The sequence below is a fragment of the Gracilinanus agilis genome, chromosome 2 (genome assembly GCF_016433145.1).
Source record: "Gracilinanus agilis isolate LMUSP501 chromosome 2, AgileGrace, whole genome shotgun sequence".
Classification (NCBI taxonomy): Eukaryota; Metazoa; Chordata; class Mammalia; order Didelphimorphia; family Didelphidae; genus Gracilinanus; species Gracilinanus agilis.
Genome location: NC_058131.1, coordinates 37,054,008 through 37,071,415, shown reverse-complemented (window position 1 = coordinate 37,071,415; position 17,408 = coordinate 37,054,008). Strand labels below are relative to the sequence as shown.

General features: G+C 37.7%; 1 protein-coding gene across 1 annotated transcript; it reads left to right on the top strand.

Moving 5' to 3' along the window:
- Positions 1-272: 272 nt before the first annotated feature.
- Positions 273-15,930, top strand: LOC123233178 (zinc finger protein 420-like). The gene is made up of 7 exons (XM_044659327.1): positions 273-647; positions 1,249-1,367; positions 6,408-6,438; positions 10,447-10,573; positions 11,225-11,320; positions 13,730-15,111; positions 15,196-15,930. Exons 1-7 carry the CDS (start codon positions 273-275, stop codon positions 15,928-15,930), a joined length of 2,865 nt encoding a protein of 954 aa, XP_044515262.1.
- Positions 15,931-17,408: the final 1,478 nt, after the last annotated feature.

The following is a 17,408-nucleotide window of genomic DNA, read 5'->3' as shown; positions in this document are numbered from 1 at the left end:
CAGGAAATGGGCTGGAAGGGGTAGATCCAGGGAGGGATCTGGGTATCATGGGCAGAGAGTTCACAGATTCCCAAGCACAAGGAGGAACACAGACATATTTTTAGCCCAACACTGCAAGATAATAGGATGATGGGACTCCGTCCCGCGGTTTTCTCGGGCAACACAATGACCTAAATTGAGGCCAGGAGATAAATTCAAGCAGAGGAGAGTGGGACCAGACCTGCCCCCGAAACTTTTGGCTACTATTGCCCAGAGAGACCCTGAGAACTGGCATGGAAGGAGACGGGGCAAGCCGACCCAGGCGGGCTGTAATTTGTGGGTCACAAGGATTATTAGTTTCTCCAAATCATCCATATTTGGAAGGGCATCTCGAGCATATCAACATCATTTACAAAACTTCGAGGAGAAAAAACTCCTTTCCACTCAACCCCCAAGCCCTCATCACAGGTCCCGGGATTTGGGACTCCCTGCAGCAACCAGGACTCAGAAGGTCAAGCCCTGGAGTGCGGGAGAGGAAGAGGGCTGCGTTCCCAGCCAGCAAAGGCCAGGAGGAGGAGGGCAATTTCCAGGAGGAAAAAAGAGATGGGGTGGCGAGTCCCAGGCATGCGCAGGAGATGCCGCAGCCTTCGGACTACGATTCCCAGAAGGCATCTCTCGCTTAGAAGGTATTTTTTTTTCCCCAAGCCCAAAGGAGCCGTGATTGGCCCGTCCCTCTTCCGTCATTTATGCCCCGCCCTCTCCGCCGTTTCCAGGCTTTCCAGGGGTTATTTCCTCTAATTTTCCCCTGAACGACCTGGGGCAGAGTGAGCCGGACCCCAAGCGGGGTTAGGCCCCGGCGAAGGCGGAGTGCGGTGGTGCGACATGTGCGGAGCACTGGAGGCTGGTAGGGGAACACAGAGAGGAGAGAAGCGTTTGCCCTAGGGTGAATAGAGCCTGGAGGGGGGCGCAGGCGCAGAGGCGGATTGGGACATTTAGAGGCGGAACCGAGTTCTGATACCTCCTCGTCACGTGATCTTGAGTCCAGCTCTTCCAAGTTTGAGTTGTCCCTACTCTACGAAGATTCAGCGGCGTGGAGCTCTTGGTATATCCTATTCGGATCCTTGGTCCATACTCCCTGAGCCCTCATCTCCTCCTCCCAGCATCCTCCTGGGTAACACATCCTCTAGGAACCCTTCCTTACCACTGATCAGGGCTCTCCCCATCCTGAAAGCACCACCTCGTGAATGTTCTTCTGTTTTATCTTTAAAGAGATTCTGCCCTCCAGACAGTCACCTTCAGGAGAGCAAGGACGGTTTCCTTCTGGTCCTGCCCGAAGCCTCCTCCCTGGTCCCCCGCCCCCTCAATGGAGAAGTGGGAATCTGTATCCTGTAAGGAAGGGAGACCCAGTCTGAGCCCTGCTTCTCATAATGCTCATTTCCTCACCAGCCGCACTCCCCCAGGAGGTGGGAGTCCTCAGAAGGAGGGGATGGCCCCTGTGCCCCTGCCAGCCAGGCTCTGCCAGGTAAGTGCCAGTTTCTTCTATCCTGAAATGCCACTTCAGGTCAAACACCTTGGGCACATTTCTTTCCATTTGCTATCACTGGAAATTGTGCCTTTCTGAGAATCATATATTTAGGGCTAAAAGTTACATAGAGATCGTCTATTTATCCAGCCTCCACAAAAATATTACATTTACTTTGAGGTTTTTTTAACTATTTTTAAAATTTGAGTTCCAATTTTTTCCCTTCCTCTAGCCATTTCCCCACCCCTTGAGAAGCCAAGCAATCAGATACTCATTATGTAGGTAAAGTGTTGGAAAACATTTCCATATTAACCATGTTGCAAAAAGAAAAATAAATTGAAAACTAACATCCTTCAATTTACACTCAAAATTCGTCAGTTTCTCTCTTCATTTTTTTATAAGTCCTTGGGAATTTTTTATGAATTGTATTATTAATGGTAGCTAAGTCTTTCAGGGTTGATCATTGTTACAATATTGCTGTTACTGTACCATATTCTCTTGGTTCTGCTCACTTAATTTTCTGTCAGCTCATACATGTCTTCACAGGGTTTTCTGAAATCCTCTTGCTCAAACTAGTTAGTGGAAGAATTCCAGGCCTGGAGTAGAGAGGACTGGGGTTCAAGACACTTACTTCCCTAACCCCAATTGCCTAGCCCTTACTGCTTGCCAGAAGTTAAGGGTTAAAAAAAAAAGAAAAAGAAAAAAAGAAAGAAATCCTCTTGTTCATTATTTCTACACAACAGTATTGATTAAAATTATATGCCACAGCTTGTGCAGCTATTTCCCATTCATAGACATCTCCTCAGCTTCCAATTCTTCAGCACCCCAAAAAAACTGCTATAATTATTTGTGGGTCTGTTTTTCTTTTATTTTCTTTGGGATAAAGACCTAGTGGTATTGCTGGGTCAAAGGGTATGTGCAGATTTGTAGCCCTTTTGGCATAGTTCCAAATTATTCTACAGAATAGTTGGATCACTTCACAAACAGTACATGAGTGTTCCAATTATTCCACATTCCCCTCCAGCATTTATCATTTTTCTTTTCTATCGTTTTAGTTGACCTAATAGGTGAGAGGTGACTTAGTAGAGTTGTTTTTAGGTTGAATTTCTCTAATTGGTGATTTAGAACATTTTTTCATATAACTATTATTAACTTTGATTTCTTCTTCTGAAAAGTCCTTTGAAATAAAAAAATAATTTGGATTGGGTAGTTTGGTGGTATAGTTTTAACTAAGTTATTAGGGCCAATATCAGAAGTCCACAGGCTTGAGAAGGCTTACAGAGAGACTGACAGGATACTCACAATGATGGAAACCAGGGTTTATTAAAACAAGGACAGGAAGGGAAGGGGATTGGGATAATCTAACTACTTAATATACTATACCTCCCACCAAAACTCAGTAGTTGTTATACCAGATTGTAACTGCCCAAACTGTTCTCTCTCTCCCTAAAGGTCCCAGTACCTCACTAACCAAAATTCCACCCACCCACCCTCCTTTGCTGATAACTAGAGTAGGGAAACAGGCTGGATGGTAAGCAAGTCCAAAGGATCAAAATGGAGAGATTCTCACAGTTGTCCTCTGGAGTTTGGCAGTAGTCCCAGAAACAGAAGTATCAGGAACAAACAGGAACCAGATGAATATCCAAAAGGAAGGGTAGATATGGTCTAACCCACTCAGTATACCTGAGGAGTCCTCTCACACACACAGCTACTTCCAAGGAGATAAGCTACTTATAAGAGAAGAACACACACTGTCTCCCTCAAGAGAGAGAAAGTCCAACTGCCCCCAGGAGTGACTCACTCTCCAGAGTTCTGGAATCTCCCTATCTCTGCTTTGCTAGCATTTCCTGCTTTCCCATGATTTCTCTATAACACCTTTGACCACTTTTCAGTTGGGGAATGACTATAGATTTGACTCAGTTTCCTCTGTATTTGAGAAATGAGACCTTATACAGAGAAATTGCTATAAAACCTTTTTCCTGATTACTTTCTAATTTTAGCACCTTTTTTTGAAAAAGGTGCTGAAAAACAGATTTCATGTGATCAGAATTAATCATTTTACTTTCTGTGATCCTCTATTTTTGGTCATAAGTCCTTCAGAATTTTGACAGTAGCTAAGTCTTTCACAGTTGATCATTCCACAATATTGCTGTTACTATGTACAATGTTCTCCTGGTTCTGCTTTTTTCATTCTGCATCAGTTCCTGTAGGTCTTTCCAGCTCTTTCTGAAATAATCTTGTTCATCATTTCTTTCAGCACAAAAGTAATTCATCACCAACATATGCCACAGTTTGTTCAGCCATTCCCTAAGTGATGGACATCCCTTCAGTTTCCAATTCTTTGCCACCACAAAAAGAGCAGCTATGAATATTTTTTACAATTAGATCCTTCTCCCCCACCCCCTTTTTTTTTTTATTTCTTTGGGATACAGACCTAGTAGTGATATTACTGGATAAAAGAGTATGCATTATTTTATACCGCTTAGTGCTTTTAATAGGAATGGAAATTGTATTATATCAATAGCTTTTTCTGTATCCATTGATATTAATATGATTTTTGTTATTTTTGTTACTGACATGGTCAGTTATGCTTATACTGAACCAGCCTTGCATTCTTGATATATATATATATATGGCCCGGTCATAGTATATGATCTTCATGCTCTATTGCTTGTAATCTCTTCTAATATTTTCTTTTACAATTTCTGCCTTGGTATCCATTAGGGAAATAGGTTTGTTGCTTTTTTTCTTTGATTTTGTTCCTCCTAATTTAGTTAACAAAAACTATACTATAAAGCAGTAATCATTAAAACATTCTGATATTGACTAAGAAATAGAATAGTGGATCAGTAGATTAATTTAGATAATCAACACATGGCAGTTAAAATCCTAGCAACTTAAGTGTTCGATAAAGCTAAAGACCCAAGCTTTGGGGGGAAAGAACTCACTATTTGACAAAAACTGCTCAGAAAACTGGAAAACAATATGGCAGAAACTAGGCATTACCAATATTTCACACTATACACCAGGATAAAGTCAAAGTGGACACTTAAAATGAGAGGAACATGGAAATGTTCATCTGTCAGATAAAACATCTTATGGATAAGGGAAAGATATATGACCAAAGAAGACACAGAGAACATTACAAAAAAAATTAAATACATAATTTTTATCACATTAAATTTAAAAGGTTTTTTGCAAACAAAACCAATGCAACCAAGGAAAAAATAACCTTGGAAAAAAATGTATAATGTCTCTGACAAAGGTATCTTTTCTCAAATATATAGAGAACGGAGTCAAATTTATAAGAATACAAAGCATTCCCCAGTTGAGAAATAATCAAAGGATATGAACAGGCAGTTTCTCAGAGGAAGAAATTAAAACTATCCATAATCAGAAGAACAAAGGCCACAAATCGCTATTGATTAGAGAAATACAAATTAAAACAACTCTTGAGATATCACCTTATACCTATCAGATTAACTAACATAATCAAAAAGGAAAATGGTAAATGTTGGAGGAGATGTAGACAAATTGGGGCACTAATATGCTTGGTAGAATTGTAAACTAATACAATCATTCTGAAGAGCAATATGGAGCCAGATCCAAAGGGCCATAAAACTATTCATACTCTTTGATATAGTAATACCACTACTGGCACTGTATCCCAAAGAGATCAGAAACAAGGGGAAAGGACCTACCTACCTGTGCCAGAATATTTTTAGCAGCTCTTTTTGTAGTGGCAAAGAATTGGAAACTGAGGGGTTGTTTCTCACTTGGAGAATGGATGAACAAGTTGTGTGTGGTATATGGTTGTAATGGAATGCTATTGTGCCATAAGAAATGAAGAACAGGATGAGTTTAGAAAAACCTGGAAAGATGTACATGAACAGATGCAAAGTGAAGTGAGCAGAACCAGGAGAGCAGTGTATATAGTAACAGAAATATTATACAATGATCAACTGTGAAAGACTAAACCATTATCAGCAAAGCAAGTTTTTAAGATTACTAGAAGGAACTCATGATGAAAATGCTATCCACAGTCAAAGAAGGAACTGTTAGAGTCTGAGCACAGACCAAAGCATGCCATCTTACATTATACTTCCTTCCTCCTTCTGCCCTTCTGTCCATCTGTGCCTAAAAGCATAGAATTAGAAAGTTCCTTTAGTCAAAGTTCACACCAAATAATTGGCATTAACCTAGGAACTTTTTGTTATTGATTAGGTTCTTTATAGGCAGATAATATTGATCTCCCACATTTCACAATGTCAAGCACCCAGAACCCCTTAATGGAGTCCTAGGCTTGTGTACTTGGAGCATATACACTCCCAACCTGAAAACCACTAGATACATCTTCAAGCCATAAATTGGCAAGGGATTCCTTGTTGGTTGTTCATGCCAATGAATGAATTCAGCATGTATGACCCACTCTTGTCATTCAGTGAATCCTGGGCCATAGACTCACTCTGTCCCACTTAAATGTACAGTGATGATATCACTGATAATAATGAAAAGAGGATTCTCATATTTGTGTATAGAACATATCCAATGCAGAGTTCTTCACTGCTTACTTTATCCCTGTTGATTCCACTAATAGAAAATAAATTCTGGGGGTGAAACCAGACATTGTTTTCATTTTGTCTGCCTCCAGCAATCGTTCGAATGCTTGGCAGGGTTTTTCTTTTTCTTTATTTTTTTTTAATATAAATGAATGTGCTTTGTTAGAAGCTTCTTCATTGTCTGTTGAATAATCAAGTAGTTTGGGATGGTTTTGTTTTTAAATTAATGATGTTGCTTTTTAAAAAAATTAAATTGTCCTTGCCTTCTTGGTATAAATCTAATTTGGTCATAATGAAGGTAGTCAGTTTGAAAAGATTGTGACTTTTTTCATTGTTCCTTCTATCAGTCTTAAAGACAGTAGAATTCTTTCTCTGCCTGTATTTGGATGGTTGAGTGTAAGAATTTCATTGTTACTTAGACTTAAACATATTTCACTTTCACTTCTATCTTGTTTTTGAGTTTTAAGTGTTCTCCTTAAGTCTGATCTGTTCATTACAGATATTAGGAAGTCCCCTTTTGTTAAAGATCCAATTTTTCCCCCATATATGATTAAACTCAGTTTTATATATGTTATTTTTTGTTGTAAATCTTTACTTTTTACTTTGTTGGAATTTCATACTTCAAGATTTTCCAATTTGTAGTACTTACAAGATTGTCTTATGAGATTCTGATGGTGGTTCCTTGGCACTTTGAATTCTTTTATTCTAGCTGTTTGCTGTAGTTTTTTGTTTGTTTGTTTTTTCCCCTCTTGGAAGCTATACCTATTGCTTTTCAATTTTTTGTTTTTATTTCAAGGGGACAGAGATTGAGTCTGTCTGTTTCTTTGATTTTTGGTTCTCATGTATCTGGAAAGTTTTAGAATTTCTTAATATGGTAATCAGGTTTTTTGGTTTGATTACATCTTTTAGGGAGACTAATGTCTCTTATATTATCTCTCCTGGACTTGTTTTCCCTCAATTTTTTCAGTCTTTTGACTCTTTTTCCTTCTTTGTCCTGTTGTCTCATAGAATAATGGAGTTCTGCTTTCTTCATTCTGTTTTTCAAGGAGATTGCCACTTCAGTAAGGTTTTCTACCTTCTATTCTAAGCTTTTTGTCCTTCCATTTTTTTCCCCTCAAGGGCTCTAACTTCATTTTTTAATCTCTTGCTTCATTTCTTCCAAGCAGGCACCTAAAAAACATTTATTAAGCACTCACCATGTGCCAGCACTGATAGATAGATAGATAGATAGATAGATAGATAGATAGATAGATAGATAGATAGATAGATAGATAGATAGATAATGTGTGTATATATATATCACTCACCTTGTGCCAGCACTGATATACACACACCAGCAAGCAGACATAAATGCAAGCAAATAGAAAGCTAGCCCTTGCCCCCAAGAAGCTTAAAGCCTCATGAAGAAAGAGAATGTACAAAAGAGAGCTGAAAAAGATTTTAGGTTAGGAGAGAGGAAGATGGTTACACAGAGATATGATGTCAGAGTTGGAAAAGTGAAAAGCAGAGCCAGGATGAAAATGAAGCCTGGCTGTCCTGGACCCTTCCCAAAATGGAGGTCCCAGGAGTAACTGCACAATAGGAGGAGGCCAGCATGTCAGAGAGATTCTAAATGCTGACATACCCAGTGCTTATAGCCAAGCCAGTATATCACAGAAAACAAATCTGTACATTTGTCATAACTTTTCTTTCTAAAGATGGTAGCATGTTTCACCATCATTGTTGTGGAGTTGTATTTGGTCATTGCACAGTGTTCTCATTTATAAATTGTTTTCTTGTTCTTGCTAGTTTCTTTCTTCATTGCTTCATTCCAAGTCTTCCCTCTTTCTCTGAAACATTTCTTGAGGCACAATAATATTTCATTGCATTCATTATCATTTGATCAGCTCTTTATTATTATTATAAATTATATTATAAGATATTATATTGTTATAATTAATTAGATATGAAACTGAAAAAATAAAATTGTGGGTGACTAAATAAATATTAGTGGGTTGGTGTTATAATGATTAAAAGGACTTAAATGATTTCTAGGTTCTTGATAGTCCTTGGGCCAGTAACTTAAAATCCTATAGATCTGGGAAAGGATTCAGGGAGAGAAATGACAAAGTAACAGTAACAGGGTTTATTATAAACTGGGCAGGAAAAGAGAAGGGAATGGAATGATCTGAATGGGGTATAACTAGATTCCTCCCACCAAGGTCCAAAAGATTTCTACTCTGATCTCTGCCTAAATTTACCCAGTTACCTATACTTTATCCTATTCAGAATTCCCCTCTTTGATAGTATTTAAAAGTAAGGGAAAAGCTGGAAGGTAAGCAGATCCACTGGGTTTGTAGGGAAATCTCATGGCTGTTGTCCTTCAGGGTCTGTCAGGAGTCCAGTAAGGTCCCAGCAACATAAATCCAAAGGACAGGGAGTAAGGCTCTTGACTACACAGTTCACCTGTGTGTCTCACCCAAACTCAACCCTTTCCTGGACAGTGAAAGCTTGATGGACGATCCACTCAGACAGAGTAGCCAGAGAGAAAGCCAGTTCCTCCAGAGTCAGAGTAACTCTGGGGACTAACTGACACCAGAGTCACTGACCCCAGAGTTCTGGAATTTTCTCTCTCCCTTTGCTTGTCACTTCCACTTTCCCTGATTTCCCTACAACAAAACTCATGGAAGTCAGCAGTCAGTAAACATATAAGTTCTTATTATATGAGGTATTGTACTAAAAGCTGGGGATACAAATAAGAAAAGGGAAGACTGTCCTGTCCTCAAGGAATTTATGGTCTAATAAGGGAAGACAGTATACCAAAGAAAGCTGTAAAAGAGAGGAATTGGGATAGGGTTCCCAGCTTGGGAGCATGATGTTGTTGGGGTTGAAAAAAAGCAGAATAGCTCATTAAAAATAATGGGTTAGCTGGAATAGTATGAGGCACTTGTAAAAAAAAAAAAAAAATATATATATATATATATGCACACACACACACACACACGTAGTATTTGCGTATAACGTTCTGTTGGCTCTATTTATTTCATACTACATCAGTCAATACACATTTCCCAGTGCTTCTCAGAATTCTTCACATGTCATTTCTTGCTATTTAAAACAATCCATTGTATCCATATACCATTTTTTTCTAGCCATTCCTTATTGGTAAAAATTCAGTTTGTTTGCAGTGCTTTGCTATTCTGAGGAGGCCTTGAATGTTTTTGTGTATATATTCAGTTGAGGCCTTGATCTGATTATATAGAAGAAGCCTGGTATAATTAGAACAGCACTGGATTTGGAGTTGAGAGGATCTGAGATTCAATTACACATTCACTTTCCCTCTTTGGGCCTCAGTTCCCTTTTAACTCCCTTTTCAGCTATATATAAAAAAAATTCACTTACTATTACAGACAGGAAATGGTAGTTCTCCCTGCTCCCCTTTGTTCTTATGTTTCTGGGAACATTGAATACCTTGTTTTCATTTCAAAGCACCATGTTTTATTTATTTATTTATTTATTTATTTTTTGTGGCATCCTCCTTCACTAGAGGTTTTTTAATTTATATTTACTTATTTTCTTTTTAAAATATTTTATTTTCCAAATTACATGTAATAATTTTCAGCATACATTTTCCCAACTTATGTGATCTAATTTGTCTTTCTTCTTCCTCCCCCTCTGCTCCCCACTTCCTGGAGATGGTAAATAATTTTGTCTTGGTTTTACATATATTATCCTATAAAATATACTTCCATATTGGCTATTGTTGTCAGAGGATACTCATATAAAACCAAAATTTCAAAATAAAACTGAAAAATACTATGCTTTGATATGCATTCTGACTCCAACAGTTCTTTTTCTGGAGGTGGATAGCATTCTTTGTTGTAAGACCCTCAGAATTGTCTGGGATTGTATGGATAGAATAGTTAAATAGTTAAATTTTTCAGTTGATCATCAGACAGTATTTCTGTTACTGTGGACAATGTTCTCCTGATTTCACCCTTCATCAGTTCATATATATCTTTCCAGCTTTTTCTAAAATTATACTGCTTATCATTATAGTATGATACTATTCCATCACCATCATAGTATCACAGAACATCCCATCAATTTTCAGTTATTTGCCAGTAGAAAGAGTACTGCTAAAAATATTTTTGTACAAGTATGTCCATTCTCCCCTGCCCCTTTTTTTTTTAAATCCTGGGAAACCGACTTAGTAGTAGTAATACTGGATCAAAGGTTTTAATAGCCCTTTTGACATAATTCCAATTATAGTCTAATCTGAACCAGAAACTGTATTGGATAGCAAATAAATAAATGAAACAGTCCCTATTGGCAAGGAGTTTACTTTCAAGTTTCATAACAGTCAGAGCTATACTTTGATAAGCACAAATATTTTTGATGTTTCAGGAATCGGTGACATTCAAGGATGTGGCTGTGGAATTCACCTGGGACGAGTGGGAACATTTGAATCCATCTCAGAAAAAGGTGTACAGGGATGTGATGCTGGAGAACTATAGGAATTTGGTCTTCTTGGGTAAGAAGAGCTACTTCTTTGGAGTCTTGATATATAAAATATAGCCTTTGAAGATTTTAGCATAAGAGGAAGATATTCCTTATCCTATTGTAGGCAAGAGACAGAGTACTTGTGCTACCTATTTCCAAGAAAAAGATCTTTGCTTAGCATGCCTGGAAAATTATTTCTTGATTAGTTGTTATCCTTGATAATGTATTTTCCCCTCTCTTTTACTTCAAGTCTAAGATTATCCATTTAATCCTAGTGTAAGTATCATGCACAAAGTATTCCCATTGTCTAAGCCAGGAGTGAGTCAAATGAACTATTTTTCCTCAGGCCTACTCTGTAATCTATTCCCCCAAAATATAAAATGTTTTTAGTATCCTTGGAATCTTTCCAGCATGTCTATTGTTTTCCCCATGAATCATATTTTAATGTAAGTCTTCCCCTAACAATATCCCTACCTCTCTCTCTCTCTAACAGTGGTTGAAAAAACTCAGGCATAATCAGCTAACATTACCAGTACCCTTGATGTTATAAGATAAATTCTGCAGCTTTATGATGTTCTCACCTTTCTGCTAAGAGTTGGAAGAAATATTTCATTTATCTAATTTGTGATAGAATTCTGAGATGACTATCCTTTTTTAGCCCTTTTTTATTTTTAATGAACAGGATTCACAGTTTCCAAACCAGATGTGATCTACCATTTGGAAAGAAAAGAAGCATTTTGGAGGCCAGAGGCAAATATTCCAAGAAACTATTGTCCAGGTGACTACATAAAAACTAAGTAGATGAGTCATGTTATATTTAAAGGAGGTCACTTGTATCTATTTGAGGTAGTAGAAATGATGTACAGAGAGGATAAGATGGCACTTCTCCTTTATAACAATTGCCCAGGCAGGATTCTTCAGGTCAAAGAGGTTTATCCCTTCAGGACCAACCTGGGGTTAATTGATATATTAATTGGGCTCTTCAGCTGGGATAACATTGATATTCTGACTGCGTTGACTCCCTTCCCAAATAAGCTTTGAAACTGATTTAGGAAGGTACTTTAAACTTTATATATATATATTAATAAGAAGGATAAGGGTAAAGGATTGAGGTAATAGGAGACCCTATTTAAATTGCTACTATTGAAACCCTAACTGCAGGCAAATGAAGAAACAATGTTAGCTTCCCTCTGGTTCAGCCTGGCCAGGGCTAAACCAGAGTAGGTAAACTGCTGGGAAATCTTCAGCTTCTTCTTCTGTAGATCTTAAGCCTTAACAGTTGAGATATATCCACCCTTTCCACCCTCTTCTTCGTCTCCTGCCCACTTCCCGGATCCCTCCAGGGCCCTGGGAAGCCTAGATAACTAGATGATGAAACTCCTAATATCTAGGGGCAGTAGACACCGAGGTGATGGTCAAGTACAGGTTGATAATGGTATATCAAGGACAGGAAGAGTTTGCAGAGTGGTGTTTGCACTCTCTCACTCCAAGACCAGGATCTACCGATCTCTAGCCTCAGGACAGGTAAAAGACCCAGAACCTCTCCTCAGGGTTCTCAACCGACCCCTCCTGCCTTTCGCATGCCTCTCTGGGAACATTCTATCCAACTGACTTATCTGTCAATCATTGAATAAACTTCAAGCTCCCAGAGATTCAATATAACAGTCATTGCAAAATACAGCTCTTGTTGATTATTTTAGATCAAAGCTCTTATAAGATATTGAACCAAATGGCCTTATTAAATCTTCTCTGGCCTGTTCAGAAGAGCTGAGACTTCATAAATCATTACATATTGTTGTATTTCTTTACTAAAATGTACCTCCATTCTTAAAAGAAATTTTTGCCTCAATAAGGAGGAGGTATTTCTTTTCTCTTCATTGGAAATTATCTTAACCTGGATATTCCTGCCTCACTTACATGAAGTCATTCTCCTTTTTAAATAAAAACATTACATAAAATATTAGCAATTTGTCTTTTTGCTTTTGAGTCACCTTCTTACATTTTCTTCTGTGTTGCTTTTATGATTACATTATTTCACTGCTGTTAATTTTTAAAATATTTAATCACAATCTAATTCTCCTTCAGTCTGTCATTTTATGTCATTCTGGTTTCTTTATGCTTTGAAATTATGTTCATAAAGGCATTATAATATATTCATGTAGGTAGGACTTATTTAGCCATTACTTCATCATTGGACCTATACATTTTTAATATTTTACTATTTCACAGATATTTTGTGATTATTTTTGAGTGAGATCTTTGTTTGCTTTCAATAACATTTTTTTACTATAGGCCTAGTAGTGAAATCATTGAGTCAAAGGATATGAACAGTTTTTTATAGCTTTGTCTGAAATTGCTTTTTTGCTGAAGGCCTGTTACCTAGGCTACGTACGGGGAACCTGTTCCCCACTCTGCGCCTAGGGGAAAGTCCCTGGACTTCAGGCAGAAAGTGTCACGCACGCACGTGCGTCTGGCCTATGTTGCAGCTCCATATCTTCCCGCCAAGAAGTTCTTCTACCTTGGTGGAAGCATTGAGCGGAGTGAACACGGTGAGGCCGCCCTTAGTCAAGAATTGCATAGTTACGCAGGCAGTGTGTCTCATGCACACTATTTCCACGGGGCTCATTCTCAGCACAGGAGAAAAAAAAAAGAAATTGCTTTTTTGTTTTTCAGAGAAATGGCAACTGCATCTGAATAAGTACTTATTTCAGATTAACTATCAGAAAATGTTGTCATCTGAAAGTATCTTTGTCAATTGTTAGCTATTTGTTGATTCCTACAAATTGTTTTCATTTTTACTTCTTTGACTACCAGAGTGTAATGTTTCAGATTTAATAATTTACTTTAAGAGAAACACTTCTAGGTCTTCATCTTACAAATCTGAATCAATTCCTTATGAAGTGAATATGATTTTAGAGGAAATTTATAGCAGCAATTGTCTTAGATGATCCCATTTCTTCATATTCTTTATTCTGTTTACTTCATGTCTCCATCTTTGCCCGAAGTTGATTCATTCATATGTGTTCCCTCTGAGTAATCATACTTTTCACATTAGGTAAATTGTGATCCTTAGTGAAAGACTAGTAGAAAAGCAAGAGAATAGTTTTAAATCCTCTGAGCAACTAAGAACCTTGGAAAGGGAATTAGAGGCAGGCTTGGTTAATTAGCTCTTTATTCTTCTTTTCAGAGAGCAAAGAATTTACAGGAGATAATCCTTATGATGGTGGTGAATATACAAAGACTTTCAGGAGCAATGAACATCTTCCTGTGTTTCAGAGAATTCACACTGGGGAATTTTTTTATGAACATAAGGAGTACGGGGAAACCTTCCTCTGTAATGCGGAACTTTTAAAACATCAAAGAATTGATACTAGAGAGAAACCTTATGAATGTAGTAAATGTGGTAAAGCCTTCAAGAATAACATACAACTTAATGTTCATCAGAGAATTCATACTGAAATTCTTCATGAATGTGAGGAATTTGGGAAAGCCTTCCATTGCACCTCACATCTTAATCATCATTCTGGAGAGAAATCTTATGAATGTAGTGAATGTGGGAAGACCTTCAGGTGGAAGACACAACTTACTGTGCATCAGAGAATTCATACTGAAGAGAAACCTTATGAATGTAGTAAATGTGAGAAGACTTTCAGGAGTAAGACACAACTTACTGTGCATCAGAGGATTCACCCTGTAAAGATTTGTTTTGAATGTGAGAAGTGTGGAAGGGCCTTCTCTCACAACTCAGATCTTATTAAACATCAGAAAATTCATAATGGAGAGAAACTTTATAAATGTAGTGAATGTGGAAAGGCCTTCAGGAGGAAGACACATCTTACTGTTCACGAGAGAATTCATACTGGAGAGAAACCTTATGAATGTAGTGAATGTGAGAAGACCTTTGGGAGTAAGATACAACTTACTGTGCATCAGAGAATTCATACTGGAGAAAAGCCTTATGAATGTAGTGAATGCGGGAAGGCCTTCAGAAGGAAGACACTACTTACTGTGCATCAGAGAATTCATACTGGAGAGATTCTTTATGAATGTAAAGAATGTGGGAAGGCTTTCCCCTACAACTCAGTACTTATTCAACATCAAAGAATTCATTCTGGAGAAAAACCTTATGAATGTAGTGAATGTGGAAAGGCTTTCATGAGGAAGTCACAGCTTAATGTGCATCAGAGAATTCATACTGGAAACATGCTTTATGAATGTAAGGAGTGTGGGAAGGCCTTCTATCATAATTCAGATCTTGTTAAACATCAAAAAATTCATAATGGAGAGAAACCTTATGAATGTAGTGAATGTGGAAAGTCCTTCAGGAGGAAGGAACATCTTACTGTTCACCAGAGAATTCACACTGGAGAGAAACCTTATAAATGTAATGAATGTGGAAAAGCCTTCAGTAGGAAAACACATCTTACTGTTCACCAGAAAATTCATGCTGGAAACATGCTTTATGAATGTAAGGAGTGTGGGAAGACTTTCCCCTACAACTCAGCATTTATTGTACATCAAAGAATTCATACTGGAGAGAAACCTTATACATGCAGTGAATGTGGGGAGGCCTTCAGGAGTAAGACACTACTTACTGTGCATCAGAGAATTCATACTGGAGAGATGCTTTATGAATGTAGAGAGTGTGGAAAGGCTTTTTCATACAACTCAGAACTCATTCGACATCAAAGAATTCACACTGGAGAGAAACCTTATGAATGTAATTTATGTGGGAAAGTCTTCAGGAGGAAGTCACAGCTTACTGTACATCAGAGAATTCATACTGGTGAAAAACCTTATGAATGTGGTGAATGTGGAAAGGCCTTCAGGAGTAAGAAACATCTTACTGTTCACCAGAGAATTCATGCTGGAAACATGCTTTATGAATGTAAGGAGTGTGGGAAGACTTTCCCTTACAACTCAGCATTTATTGTACATCAAAGAATTCATACTGGAGAGAAACCTTATTCATGTAGTGAATGTGCAAAGGCCTTCAGGAGTAAGACACTGCTTACTGTGCATCAGAGAATTCATACTGGAGAGATTCTTTATGAATGTAAAGAGTGTGGAAAGGCTTTCCCCTACAATTCAGGACTTATTCAACATCAAAGAATTCATACAGGAGAAAAACCTTATGAATGTAGTGAATGTGGTAAGGCTTTCAGGAAGAAGTCACAGCTTACCGTGCATCAAAGAATTCATACTGGAGAAAAACCTTATGAATGTAATGTATGTGGGAAGACCTTCCGCCGAAATGTACATTTTGCTCAACATCAGAGCATTCATATTGGAAAGAGACATTATAAATGTAATGAATGTGAGAAGACTTTCAAACTGAAGAATCAACTTACTCGACATCAAAGAATTCATGCAGGAGAGAAGCCTTAAGAGTGTAATTGATGTGGGAAATCCTTTTGGCTGAGGATACTATTTTATGTTTATCAGAGAATTCTTCCTGGAGAGATTTTCTCCTGATTGTATGGAATATGGGATGGCCTTATATTACAACTCATATTTTATTAAAAATTAAATAATTCATACTGGAGAGAAACCTTATGAATGTAGTGAATGCAGAAGCCTTTATAAGTAATATATTACTTCCTGTATATCAGAATATTCATACCGGACTTAATCTTTATGATTGGAAGGAATATGGGAAGACTTTACAAGTCAGTGCTTATTCTACATCAAAGAAATCTTAATGTAAAAAATCATTATGAATGTAAATGTGGAAATGCATTTGGAAGATGCATTAACTGTCCATCAAAAAATTCCTATTGGAGAGAGATATTATGAATATAACAAGTATGGAGAAACCCTCAGACAATGGAAACAACTTTCTCAAAGAATTCATTCTGGAAAGAAAACTTTTGAACATAATCAATGTGGAAACTTTTGAGCATAATCAATGTGGAAAGGCTTTTAGGTCAAGGACAGTAACCCATGAGTGGATTCATAATATATTCCACATGAGTGTAGAAAGATCCCCCAACTGACTAGACTGTGATTCTGAGTCCCTGGATGTAGTTCAGAGCCCTCATTTAGCCACCATGAGAGAAGGAGATAATGTGTCCTCCCTACAGAGACTTTTGATGAGGCAGACTTAGTATTAGTCCCTGATGGACTTTCTGGGAGATAGAGATTATTACTGGCTGAACCAGACGATATGGTGTGGGTAGTGGTATTGGGAAAGTCTTGGTATCAACTTTGATCTCTGTGTAAATGGCATCCAAGAGGCTTATGGATGGCCTCTTGTCCATCAGATGAGCCTGATATGTGGTAAATAATTTTTGACTGCTTGGGGAATGTATCATGATCTAAGCTGTGTTCTTAATGTTGCTGTTGTTTATTCATCAGAGTAGCCAGTAGCCACCATGAACCATAAAGTTTTGGAATCATATTAATTAAAACAAGGACCTGTGACAGATGTTGAAACAATGTGATTTCTGCCTACTTGCTCAGAAAGTCAAAGTGAAGTAATTCAGTGAAATGAAGGTAAACAGTGGGAGGAATTATGACTTTCTTGAGGGAGCCAAAAGCCTTGACAGCTAATTAATGACATATGTGAAAAGATCATGAAATTCCTATGGTGATGAAGGGATATGAAAAGGGATTCTTCAGAGGAAGAAATCAAAGCTATGAAAAAATGTTTTAAAACACTGTTGATTAGAGAAATGCAGAGAAATGACTTTGAGGTAGTGCCTCACACCTGTCAAATTGCTTAACATGACAGAAAAGGAAAATGACAAATACTGGAGGGGATATGGAAAAAAAGAGACACTAATTCACAATAGTTTGACTGCTCTAGAGTACAATTTGAGACTGTCCAATGGGCTATAAAACTGCATCCCGTCTGACTAAACAAT